Source organism: Ceratotherium simum, chromosome 31 (genome assembly GCF_057802395.1).
Source record: "Ceratotherium simum simum isolate JZ-2026a chromosome 31, ASM5780239v1, whole genome shotgun sequence".
Taxonomy (NCBI): Eukaryota; Metazoa; Chordata; class Mammalia; order Perissodactyla; family Rhinocerotidae; genus Ceratotherium; species Ceratotherium simum.
Genome location: NC_141930.1, coordinates 20,497,406 through 20,511,053, shown reverse-complemented (window position 1 = coordinate 20,511,053; position 13,648 = coordinate 20,497,406). Strand labels below are relative to the sequence as shown.

General features: G+C 39.6%; 1 protein-coding gene across 2 annotated transcripts in view; it reads left to right on the top strand.

The window, feature by feature from the left end:
• MTFR1 (mitochondrial fission regulator 1) overlaps positions 1-7,220 on the top strand; it is a 66,702-nt gene extending 59,482 nt beyond the window's left edge. For both annotated transcript variants that reach the window (XM_087420510.1, XM_087420509.1), the window contains 4 exons: positions 1,748-1,983; positions 3,731-3,989; positions 4,578-4,746; positions 5,623-7,220. In XM_087420510.1, the coding sequence (XP_087276636.1) occupies positions 1,748-1,983; positions 3,731-3,989; positions 4,578-4,746; positions 5,623-5,691 (733 nt within the window). In that variant the 3' untranslated portion in view covers positions 5,692-7,220. The remainder of the gene's footprint in view (positions 1-1,747; positions 1,984-3,730; positions 3,990-4,577; positions 4,747-5,622) is intronic.
• Positions 7,221-13,648: the final 6,428 nt, after the last annotated feature.

The window sequence follows — 13,648 nt, the reverse complement described above, 5'->3', positions numbered from 1 at the left end:
TTCCCAGTGTGGGGCTAAGAAAGTCAACGGTAATTGAAGCTTTGCAAGCCAAACATATTTCCCTATCCCACAAATATTCCAAATTAAATAAAATTAATAAAGTTAGTATTACTAAAGTTGGTTGCTAGGTAAGCTAGGGCTGGGTAAGAACTGGGACATTTATTCTCCAAATATTTTTGTTTAATAATGTTACGGGTGAAAAACAATTTGCAAGCATCCTCTGTGTATGTCCAATTATGTCCAATTAACAGGGCATAAATAAAATTAGATATGAAGAAAAACACCTGAATTCAGTGTGTAATATGAAAAGCTAAAGGTCCATGAATTCCCCCATTCAAAACACAAGGTAGAGTGAAGGTATTTTCACAGCTCTCAAGCAAAAAAAAATACCAATATCCAGTAAAGGAAAACTAAAATAGAATTTAATGTTGGTGAATGTTATAACAGTTAGGATTAAGTTTGACTTTATGTAACAGAGAAGCCTCAAATAATGGTGACTTCAACAGGATGGAGGTTTATTTTTCCCTCAAAGTAGCTTATTTCTCTCTCAAATCAAGAACATCTGGAGCTGACAGCGGCTCCACAGTGTCCTCAGCGACCCAGCCAGGCTCTCTGCCATCCTTAGCATTGGCTTCCATGTCAGGGTCAGCCTTTGGCCCTCTGTGACTCTCAAACTCCACTCATCACCTTGTACTCAAGGCTCTCAGGAGGAGGGAGGGGGGTGGGATAGAGCTGAGAGGACTTGCTTTCTCGTGGAGTCATCTCCCTTGAAGCAGCCTTCCTAGACGACTAACCCACATGCTGCCTACGTCTTGTTAGCCAGAACGTAGTCACATGACCACATGAAACTGAGGGAAACTGGGATATGTTAACTAACTTGATTGTGGTGATTATTTCAAAATGTATACGCTTATCAAATCATCACGTTGTACATATACAATTATATAAATACAATATTTGTCAATTATACCTCAATAAACCTGGAAGAAAAACAACGTAAAAGGCTTAGAGGCTGGGAAAACCTAATTATAGAAAATAGGAGGAAATGGATAAGTATATAAATTGACCTTGAAAAGAAATCTGAATTTTATTCTCAACCCCAAAAGACTTCCATTTGGAGCTACGGAGCAGTGCACATTGAATACCCCTTTTTTTACACCCAAGTGAAAATGAGACTGCCTATGTAGTGACTGCATGGGTTCAATTACAATGATTCTTTTTGTCTCCTTTTCAGTTTCTGATGCTGTATTAGGCCCACATTGTTGCAACATGTCTTACAGTTTGATGTATTCTATCATAAATGGAAAACACTATCATTGAAATGCAGAACCCAAGGCCCTGGGGAAGGGCTAATGCATTACTCTTGGGATTTTGTTGTCAAATACAACTAGTATTAGTTTACCATTTTTAAGAGTGTTAAAAAGTTTCTTCACCTTAGTTCAAAACAAAACATGAATTAGTAAAAAACATTGTTAGAATCTGTGATGGCTCCTGATAGTGTTGGTTTGTGCATATTCTTAGAGACTAAGATTAAGAATGATGGCAATGAGAAACCCAGGCTGGGGTGTATCTACATCAGGTTGACAAGTGCTTTGTTGAAACTTGTTTTGAAACTTATAGGAGGGGATTTGTGTAAGGACAGCCTGAGAAGTGGTTCCCAGATGTTATGTTCAGATTAATTGGCAGTGATGATTTTTCATATTCCCTTACAAAGCCTGTGACAGCCAACCTTCTGTCTTCCTTGCAGGACAGAGGTGAGGTCAAGGCAACCCCTTCAGGATGACCTTCCTTTCCTTGAGAAGCCCCCGAGCAGGCAGTTTTCCTTACCAAACCCTTCTCCAGAAGAGCCGCACCTCAAAACGACAGCACTGGCAAATGAGGAAGCACTGCAGAAGATCTGTGCTCTTGAAAACGAACTCGCTGCTCTCAGAGCTCAGATTGCCCAAATCGTGACCCAGCAAGAACAGCGGAATCGTGTTGCAGGTCTGTAAGCCCTACATGTGTTTTTGCCAGCAAACTGGAAATTAGGAGAATGCCAGTAATTTGAAAATTTATTAGCAAACAGCAGCCATTGGGGTTGTTAGAAAGCTGGGGGCAAGTCTTCTTTGCATAGTCGAGTACAGAACCCAGTCAGGTTTAAGGGGATTTTGTTTGTTTAGAACACTCTTGATGCTATCAGAGGGGATGACGAGTGAGTATATTTGCAAACCCTGGAATTCGTACAGTTGAATTACTGCTCATGTGACTGCTATGGGAAATGTAGTTGTCTGTGGTAATGGCACCATTCAGATCGGACATGAGGTAATCTCAAAACAGCCCTGGCAGGAATGAGTGCTGTTTACTTACCTGCATGTCCTGAGGGAAGTACTTGGCCTTTCTACCTCCCTTTCCTGCTCTAAAATGGGGATAATATTACCTATGTTATGGAGTTATTGGGGGGTAAATGTGGAAATTATATAAAATGCCTTTAGCACTAGTAGCTACTTAATAGTCATTTCTCTTCCTCTTGCCCAGAGGAGAAAGTGAATTCAGGTCCTCTGACTCCTGGTCTAATACTGTTGCTTTTATTTGTGTGGCGTTGTCACTTTGGAGAAGAAACCATAACCTTGAAATCCTAGTCCATTAACCTGTTGGCGAGTAGCGGTGGTTTTTCCTAGTGTTGTTCCCGAGTCCTGGCTAGGCTCAGTGTTAACCGACTCTGTCTGAAGGACGAGGACGGCTCCTCTGCCTGAGCCATTTTGCTTGTGCTCCTGGAGTTTAATGCGATCCAGCCTGGAAACCTCATCCACCCTGGGTACCGCCAGGACGGACAGAGAGCGAGTGCACTCGGGCACTTGAGGAGTAATCCGTGTTACTTAATGAAATTTTCCTGTAACTTTTTAAAAACCGGAAGTCCTGCCCTTTTCTTCTTTTAACTTTAAATTGCGTTTCTCTTTTGCTTTACCTCCCTCTTCTGGTAGACGAGGAAAAGTGCCGTAGATAGTGAGAGAATTTGGGGATTTATGTTAGATGTTCTTTTTATAATCTAAATCGCTTGAGTAAAACTTTTCTGCATCGAGTTCCTCTAATCAATATAGTTCACCCAGTGAACAACTCTCTAACCTCCAATTAAGCAGAAAGATGAATTTTTAGGTTCTTATTTTATAACCACTTTAACTCTTATCATAGTTGCTTCTTGTTTTGGAAATTAAGCATAACTTTTTTTTCTTCCAGAAATTTGTTCAACAATAAACCTAAAACTTTTCTTTCAAACACATTCAAGTCAATGCAGGCTTTTAATGCTTAATAAGTCTTATACGTAAATATACTTAAAATGAACCACAAGTTTATCAAATTTTTTTCACATAGTTACTATAGTACTAAGTTGTCAAACTGTGTATATATTGAAGATAGTTATTTAAGCAGAACAGACTGCTTTGTATTTCATCTAAAAGTAGTTCAAACTGTGCCACAGTCAGACTTCAACATTTGATATCACAAAAACACCCCTGTTAAGTTAAATGGAACTTTTCCATCTGGAGAGTTTGGGATTAAATGATACAGTGACTGAGATTCAGGCATTAGGAGTCTAACCAAGTAACTGAAACCTCCTTTCTACTTACATAACTGAGATTTTTTTTAAGGATATTGTTTTCAGGTATACAAAAGTCCTTAATATAATTTTACTTTTAAAAATATTTTATTTGCCTATTGCCATCAGGATTAAATTGATTTTTCCTTATTTCTGTAGGTGACTTAGATTCTACCACATCTGTGACCACAGCACCACCCTCTGTCCCACCCCCTCCTCCTCCACCCCCTCCCCCGCCCCTCCCTCCGCCAGGGCTCCACCAAAGTGTGTCTGCTATTGATCTGATTAAAGAGCGAAGAGAGAAAAAAGCCTGTGCTGGAAAAATGTTGGTTAAGAACAGTCCAAAGAAACCTGAAATGCCAAATATGCTAGAGATCCTAAAAGATATGAGCAGTGTGAAGCTTCGGTCAGTAAAAAGGTGAGATACATTTACCTTCTTTCTCACTTCCCTCGTTTTTTAATGTCTTCTAAAACAAAGTATTAGGCTTCTTGAGAACTTTGTTTTATAACATGACTACCATGAACAGTCGGTTTTTAATTTAAAAAAAGATGGGCCCCTGTGGCTCCTACACACAGTTAACTAAGAGATTGGCAAAATAAACATTTCCAGGTCACTCTTTAGTTTTTCCCCCATTGCATTTGAAACCCTTTCCTATAAAGTCTTGATTATTGTTGTCCAGTCATTCATTCAGTAAAGCTGTGTCGTGTACCTGCTTGTGGCAGTCACCAGGCCTGCGGAGAAGATGGAACTGTAATCACCCTGAAGGAGAGCATGATCGATGCTCTTGAGATGAACTGAGAGGCTATTTGTTGGGCACCTTTGTACTCTTTTACTGAGCCTTAAATCTAGGGTTTCCATCTCACTGCTCTCAGTGTCTGTCAGTCTCTCTATCGAGTTTCTGGGATGCTGGAGCAGTGCTGTCAGGGAGGTGAAGGCACACGAAGTACTCTGCTGAGGGATGCCAGCATACTGAAATGTCCCCTTGTTTCTCCTCCCTTCTCTAAGGCCGGAACAAGATGTAAAGCCCAAACCAGTAGATGCTACCGACCCTGCTGCCCTCATAGCAGAGGCTCTGAAAAAGAAATTTGCTTATCGGTATCGAAGCGATAGCCAAGGTGAAGTTGAAAAAGGAATTCCAAAATCTGAATCAGAGGCCACCTCAGAAAGAGTGTTGGTGAGTATTAGGTCAGACTCCTTTCCTGGTACAACGCGGTAGTTCACTCCATTGCTGAGCACCTACATTTTGCAAGACATTCAGCTGTGTCCTCTGCAAGATTCAGAAGGATGTGCTACAGGATTTAGTCCCTACCTACAGGTTGATTACTTATAGAAGAGCATAAAGAAGGAAGCAAAAGTTCACCCCTGGTTTCACTACTTAGCATTTCCAATGTCAGATTTTCCATGCTGTGTTTTATTTATATTTAAGTATAATGAAATGAAATTCATTATAATAGAATTTATGTCTGAGGACAATAGACATGTGGTGATATAGAAATTCAGCGTAAAGAAAGATCATTTTCTCTTAGGGCACCCTGTGAAGGTCTTCCGCGGAGGGTGAGACTTGACCTAGGCCTGGGGGGATGTGTGCTGTGTCATAGGTGCAGATTGAGCAGATTTCATGGAGGCTCTCCAGTATTAACTTTTGCATTCCCTTTATTCAAGTTACATCATGGGTGATGTGTGCTTATCTATTCCAGAGAGGCAGAGATCTTAGAAATTCTAGCATCTCTGAAACTCCCGAAACATTGAAAAAGAAACTTTGTATTTCCTTCTTTCACTCAAATAAGTAAAATTGGACTAAACGAGGGTCTTGCTAAGATGATTGTAGTTTTTTTTTCTAGGAAGTAATTTGGTTACGTCTTTGCCTTTCATTCTGTTGGTATGTCATGTTTAGAATAACCTGTCAATACGTAAAGATTTTAATATTATCTTGCTTCTTGGTTTTTCATGGAGAACATACCCAGCCTTTTGATCCATGACTGGGAGGGAGGAATATCATTACTGTTTTATGAACCAATATCTTTATACTTTTTGTTTCTTTCTTTTCTAGTTTGGGCCACACATGTTGAAGTCTACAGGAAAAATGAAGGCTTTAATTGAAAATGTTTCAACTTCTTAACAGACAATGAGCTGAGGAAGACTATCCTGCTTCAGCTATTGGTTTGTTAGGGCTGTTTGGCTAGTAGAAATCAACACGATTTAGTAAATACCTGAATTTTGTATTGAGTGGTGTCCTTTAAAATCAAGTTAGAGGATTAAGCAATAACAAAAGCATGCAAAGTTTGTGTTTGCTTTTTTGAGAAGGTCAGTTCTGAAGTTCTCCACGGCATATGTGTCTTCTGACATAACATGTTTTTAACATGTAGCCAGGATGTTGAGGTTTCCAGGCTTGAAAAAATTACGTAGATTTCAGAACAAAGGATATTTGTAGATGTGAGTTTTTAATTCTTAACACTAATTTATCTGTATGAATGTTTTATATGCATATATTTGGATATGAAACAGTCTGTGTACATTTAGTGATGACAGCAGTGAGGGTACTGTTACCGTCATTCCTCCTCAGTGACCACTTACTATTCATGATGGAATAGCTGGTATAACACGAGCTGTTGGAGTGAGATAGTTGAGATTAGAATCTTCTTGCCTTGAACTTTTATCTTAGATTCTCTCTCGCATTTTCTTGGAGAGGGGGTTTGAGTAGGAACCGGGTAGTGTTCACTGCTGAAATTCCATAGGCTTTCCTTTACGGGGAAGTCGAGGACCATGAAAGCTGCCTTCACCTCTGTGTCGCTCAGTGCGGAAGAAGAAATTGTGGTTTTCAAATAGTGAGGAATCAAATTATTGAATTAAATCTCTTTTTTAAGTAAAAATCAGAATGTACCATCTTTTTCTTTCAGTTTAATAAATGGCATCGTAAAGATGACTTGCTGCAAAGTTAATACTTCTGGAAATGTCAGCATAATGGAGTTTTAAAAGTTTTAATATTGGGCAGAGTAGTAGCTTTATAATGAACTGTTGAGAAAGGATTTCCTATAAGTTGTTTATCATTGTTCCGAATGCTGTTCTGTTGAATTACATTATGCAACGTAAACCTTAGGTGTCATTAGAAAGTGGACAACGGCCTTTCTCATCTAGGGCCTCTAAGGGATTGCTGTAAGTGACCGTTCTTAAATGTTTGATAAGTCTTCATGATTTTCTGTATTTTTGTTAAACTTAGGTGTAGTTAATGCCAGAATCTCCTACCATGAGTAAATATTTGCATTTATTATTTAAATCTAGTAAAAAATTAGTTGTACTTCCTGGGGGGATTAGGAGACGGGAAAGTAGATAGACATTCACTTTTAAGTTATTGAAAATATGTGCAATGTTCTCAATATTAGCCAATATTAGTTGAGGTAATTTACATGGTTTGGTTATTCAGCTTAAATTTGAACTGTGGCTTATTTTACGCATGTTGTTAATGTACATTGTTTCTAATTGTTTTATATGGTTTAAAAATTCTGCCTTTAAAAGAAATTCAGAAAATCCGCCTCACATACATATTTTGACCTAAGAAATTTATATTTGTATCAGTATTAAATTTTGGCCAGTGCTTCAACCTAAGGAAGTTACTGTTTTGAAATAAAGCCAACTTTTATTCTCCTTGGACCATAATGCCTATATATTATATGTTTTCTTTTTTTACAATAGGCAAGATTCTTTTATTTTGCATACGTAGCTTCTTAGGAATAATTTGCTTTCTGCATTTGTCAAGTGGAAATATATTCCTTAAGATCAACTATATCTCCTCTCATTCACCTTTCTCTTATAGGGATTTCAGCAGGAAAAGAGAAGGGCAGTCACTTGGGGTGCGTTTCCTCAGGGTTCCAAGCCTCTAAGCCACATCTGGGATTGGCGAGACCTGCTTTGCCATCTTCCTCACGCCCATCTCATCCAGTGTCTGTTCTCCCACCCAACATAATCCCTGAAGTGAAAGACTTTAAAAATAGTTAAACTCTACATTTTATAGCTGAGGCTCAGAAAGTTAAGTAACTGAAATAATGTTTTGTCTGCTGTGGTTCTGACTAGTCCAGGGGCTCCTTATCCTTCCACAATATGCGTCAGAGCACTGGACTTGGGGTTACATGCGATCTGCGTATGTGATCCTGGCCAGTCATGTCTGTTTTTAAAATGGGAATAATGCTCGGCTCAAAAAATTGTTGAGGAGTAAAGGAAATAATGATTTTGAACATATTCTATGAGCAGTAGAGTGCTAAATAAGTCATTACCTATGTCATCTTACATGGGGTCACTGTAGTTTCCAGTAGACAGATTTCTCCTAGGATTCATGGTCCTCGGTATCTGGAGGTGTCACCCTGTGCACCTACTTGCACAGTCTTTAGTTCTGGTTGTCTCCCCAGTCACAAGCCCGTTGGTAGAAGAATCCTGTCCTCTTGCTCTGTTAGCAATTCCTGAGTCTGTGTCTCAGTGGTGAGGAAGTCAACATGAGGTAACAACTACCAGAAACAAATACCTTGGATAAACAGTCCTGATAACTTCTCCAAAAATAGACGTTCTCTCTGTGGGTTAGAATCTGGCAGATAGAAGTTTAAACTTTCAGGAGTTAACCCAATAAACTCAGTTCTGAGATTGCCAGGCAGAATGAGACACTTGGCTTTATGACTGTCATTGTCACAATATTTCTCATCAGCCTTCAGCCATTCCTTCTCCTCTTTCCCTGTCTCATCCCAGAGATTCAACATTCTTCTGAGCTACCCCATTGAACCTATATCTTAAAAATCTTATTTTTCTTTGTAAACCTTGTGAGATGGCTCTTCATTGGTACTAATGGGGTCACTTGAGAACAGATAGGATAATAAAAACCACATAACCAAGTAAGGATTCAGAACTCTTGTATGTTTGTTTCCCTGAGACTGTTGTCCTTAGTCCACTTCATATAGGGTAGAAGCCTTAATGTTCCTACAGCTGGAGCCTGTCACACTCTTCTCCAGCCTCTTCTAAAGGTCACAGAGAACTCCTGTCATAAGGTTGGTGTGGAACATGAGTGTAATTTAGACCTTCTCTGAAAGGTAAATGATAACCCGAAGAGTGCCTCTCATCCCATACCAAACAGCCATGGCTTATATTAGAGCAGTCTCTCATAATTGCTTTTTTTTTTTTTTTTTAATTTTATTTATTTATTTTTCCCCCCAAAGCCCCAGTAGATAGTTGTATGTCATAGTTGCACATCCTTCTAGCCGCCGTATGTGGGACGCGGCCTCAGCATGGCTGGAGAAGTGGTGCATCAGTGCGCGCACGGGATCCGAACCCGGGCCGCCAGCAGCGGAGCGTGCGCACTCAACTGCCAAGCCACGGGGCCGGCCCTCATAATTGCTTTCTTCCTAGCTGGGAAAGCCTTGGGGAGAAAGGCCAAACTCTTCATAACAGGATTTTTACCGGAGATATAAAGAAAGAGCCTTCTGTTAATGTTGCCTAATGGCCATCCCTCTTCATTGGCCAGTCTTGCTGCTCATTAAAGGGTGAAAAAGGATAAGAACTAGAGGATGGTTGGGAAGTCATTCTGTAATACTGGTGTAGCAACAAGGGTAGAGAAGAAGTACGTAAGACACGGACCTTGGGAGTCAGGTCACCCAGATTCTCCTTAACCCAACCCAACCTTACGGCACACTGCCCAGCATCTGAAACCTCTGCCTTCCCTTCTGCAAGGGGGAATACCTGGTAATGCACAGACTGACTGGTCTGTGACCAAGGACACAGCCTTGATAAGCTGGTCCAATCAGAGTCTCTCAGCAATTTGAATAGGAAACCTTGAGAGAGAGAGGCAGTTGGTATTCAGAGCTCAAGGATGTCATGAGGTTCAATTGTATCCATGAGCAGTTTATACAAAACAGATTATGAGGAAATGAATTAGGCCATTGATTGAACACTTAACTATGTATCAACACATTATTTTACTTTTAAGAGACAGACATTTTACAGGTTAGGAAGCCACTCAAAAGATGAGGTAACTTGCCCAAGGATCCACAGCTAATACAAAAGACCCAAACCCAGGCCTATCTAGCCATAAAGACACTTTTTAAAACTATACTACATCATACTGCCTTTCTAAGCAGACACTGCAAGGTAGAGAAGAGACAGAAGAGGCGCAGGAGTGTGGGAGAAGCAGATTCATCAAGAAGCTACGTCTCAGAATGATGAGACCCCCGTTTCTGCTTTCTACAGCCCTCACGAGGGTTTGTCTCCATTGTCATGAACATGAATCCTCATGATAAAGCCCCAGTGATCCTGAAGTAATCTGAGTGAGTCTCTGTTCCCTTTAATGGAAAAAGCTAACCCCTATCTATCTTGTGGTGATTCTTAGATGGAAATTCAGAAGTTCTGTTTTCTGCCAATGTCCAATAGGAACTTTAAACACACTCCTTTATGATACTTCCTTCAAAAAGTTTAGAGATATAACGTTTAGAAGTTTCAGCTAAGATAAAGGAACTTGGGATATCATGCAGCCTCCTGACTGTTTATAGGACATGGCTCAGCAGTAAAGCAACACTTCAAATTTATGCTCAAAAAATCTCATCTAAATGTATGCATAGCTTAAAGATAAATGTTGTAATACAAGATGAAATTTCTTAAAGATAAATGTTGTACTATAAGATGGAATTTCTAAACAAAGACTATTGATGGGGCCAGTTTAAAGTTGCAATAGACCAATAAGTCACTGTGCTTCAGTTTTAAATTACATCCAAAAAGGAATCTAATATTAAAAACAGGGTTGTTTCTCTCTTCCCCCAGCATTCTACCAGACTTCAAGATAGGTTTCAGGATGACTTAGAAAGTGTAGGTGTAAAAGTAAAAAATGTTATTGTGATTGATAAAAGTATTTTACTAAAAGTATCATACTGAACATCTAAGACTATATTTTAAAATCAAATTTGAAAGCCAAATGATTTTACCATTCATGGATGTTAACAATAATGAAATTGAAGAATTATCAGAAATGGTCGAATCATTAACCAAACAATTCATTCTCCTAAACAACACCCCAACACTTTGCATTCATTCTGTACAATACAAAAACCTGCTATATTATGTTACACTTTTCACACATCATTTTGTCACCCAAACATTCTGAGAACAGAGACCATGTTTTATAATTTTTAATACCTTTATTACAGCCAGTGCACTGCTCTGCACACAATAGGAACTCACATATTGCTTGCCACATGACTTCAGCATAGAGTAGTTCCAATTTCTCTTAATGATAAACTGACAGCTAAAAAGAAAACACATTAATACCAAATTAATTTGTTCAACAAACATTTATTGATGGCCCAATTTACACTAGCCTTATGCTGAGCACAGGAGACAAGATGGAGGAAACCTGCTGTGTGTCCCCCATCAGCTCACCCCTAAGTAGTGGTCATTCCATCTGTAGACCGTGGACCCTTAGGGGACTTCCAAAAGACTCAGGTTGCCTGCAGATCCTTAGCAAGCAAGGAATGGCTGACTGGCTTGCACATATCTGTACAACTATATGTTTCAAATGTATGCTATGCTATAGTGATTAATCAGCACATTTATTTAAATACAATACTGAATGCATATTAGCTGTTGGTCATTGTATATTTTCCCAAGCAGGAGATCCTAATTGGGAGGGGATTGAAACAAAATAATTTATACATTAAAAAAAGTATACATGAAAACATTGTAAACCTCTGATGTGAAAGTTTTAAGAAAATTTTGAAAGCTTTAAGAGCCAAGAAAGCATTTTGGAAAAAGAGACCATTATAGGAATCTTCAAAGAATTACTAGCACCTCTAACCTGTACCTCAGGTACAAATATGTTTTCCCATGTTTGCAAAGGACATAAAATATTTACTTCTTTTATACAGAGGATCTTTATAGGGGCCGGTCCCATGGCTTAGTGGTTAAGTGCGCACGCTCCGCTACTGCCGGCCCGGGTTCGGATCCCGGGCGCGCACCGATGCACCGCTTCTCCGGCCATGCTGAGGCGGCGGCCCACATACAGCAATTAAGGATGTGCAACTATGACATACAACTATCTACTGGGGCTTTGGGGAGAAAAAGGGGGGAAAAAGGAGGAGGATTGGAATAGATGTTAGCTCAGCGCTGGTCTTCCTGAGCAAAAAGAGGAGGATTGGCATGGATGTTAGCTCAGGACTGATATTCCTCACAAAAAAAAAAAAAAAGAGGATCGTTATAAACCATCACATTTACAGAGTACAAATATTGATGAGGAACCAGATTTTTTGTTGTTGTTAAGCTAAGGCTTGCCAAAACTTTCTCTCCAAGGACCTTTACCTCCAGAGCAGAGGAGATGTCCCCCCACTAACATGTTGGGCCTAGAGCCCCACCAAGGGCTGCTACATGCTCAACAATTCTTTGAAGTCTCCTGTTTTATCTTAAAATTCTTGTGAATTTTGTATTCTGTTCCATAATATTTAATCATTTATTTTAAATGTGATCTTCTAAATTACTGAACTGTTTCCTCAAATCCTTCTAGAAAATCAGTGTTCAAGGAGTATAGGTCATATTTAAGAAGCAGGGCTGTGATGGTGAGTCCCACATATACATAACAAAACACAGCTTTTCAATGGGTTTATTATACGTGTAGGCAGGAAATGGGAGCAATGCTGAGGTGTCGCCCCTTGAGAATGTGTAAATAAAAAGCTAATCCTCTGAGTATCAGACAATAAGAAACATATAATGGATCAGAGCAGAAGTAAGCAATCGTACACAGGCAGATGGAGCCCAGGCAGGCTCAATTGAGACAAGGCGGAAGGTACTGACATATCTACTGGATGTGCCAACCCGCAGCTGATGTGGAGAAGAAATTACTGGCCGAGTCCAGGGGAAGAGAGAACCCTGGTCCACAAACATGAGCATCAGCAGGTATATCCCCATGGGGAGACAGATGCATGAGGCAGCTTGCTTCCCTTGCTCAGAATCCATGCTCACCAAGTAACCGGCTGATCATAATTTGGCTTCCCAAGAAGATTTGCCTAAAGGGAAAGAATGATTGATAGTTACATTTCTCATTGCAAATTAAAATATTAACACTTTTTAAAAACATCAGTTATTGTAAGCTTGGTTAATGAGAGTTTGCTATGAGAGTTCCACTCTCCATGTGCTGACGTACTTGGTCTGTGAGCTTGTAAAGATCCTTATGAGACTCTGGATGCATCATTTGCCAAGGTGATGCCACCTCATATAAGTGGCCAGTTGACCTTCCCCAGGTGACACTGCTCTGCTACCATCAGACTTCTGTACCCATGCTGTCCAGTATGGTAGCCACTAGCCACATGTGGATACTGGGCACTTGAAATGTGGCTAGTCTAAATGGAGATGTTCTGTAAGTGTAAAATACACACTGGATTTCAAAGACTGTACCAAAAGAATGTAAAATATCTCAGTGGGTGTTTTTTATAATGACTACTTATTGAAGTGATAAAATATTTTGGATATATTGGAATAAATATTATTAAAATTCCATGTTTCTTTTTCCTTTTTTTAATGTGGCTACTAGAAAATTAAAGATCACTTTCATGGCTCATATTATATTTCTATTGGACATCATTCCTCTATGCAAATAATGACAATATGTTTGATTTAAAAGTCTGCACTATATCCCTTCTAATGAACTGGACTTGAGAAGATAAGAGGAGGAATCCCAGTGGTACCTTACGCTGATATCAGTCAAGTAGAATTAAGTGGCCATTTCTTATTTCTTTACTTTAAAAAGGCCAATACATGTAGTATTGGAAGAGGTACTGATGTCTTATGCAGTTCCCAGCTGTGGGAACAAAAGGCTTCGGAGTCAAGAGGCCTGGGATCAAAGCAGACCTCTACGTGTATGAGTCAAGACTGAGCAAACTATGTAACTGGGGCCTCAGAGGTGCAGATAATAGTGGATAACCCCACAGGACCGTGCCTGTACCCAGCGCTGCCTCAATAAAGATCTGATGAGTGAATGCTAGAGCCAGGAAGCTCACTCTGATTTCCTAGTAATTTAGCATCATGATTTCCAAAGGATTGAGTTATAAGGTAAATATCAAAGA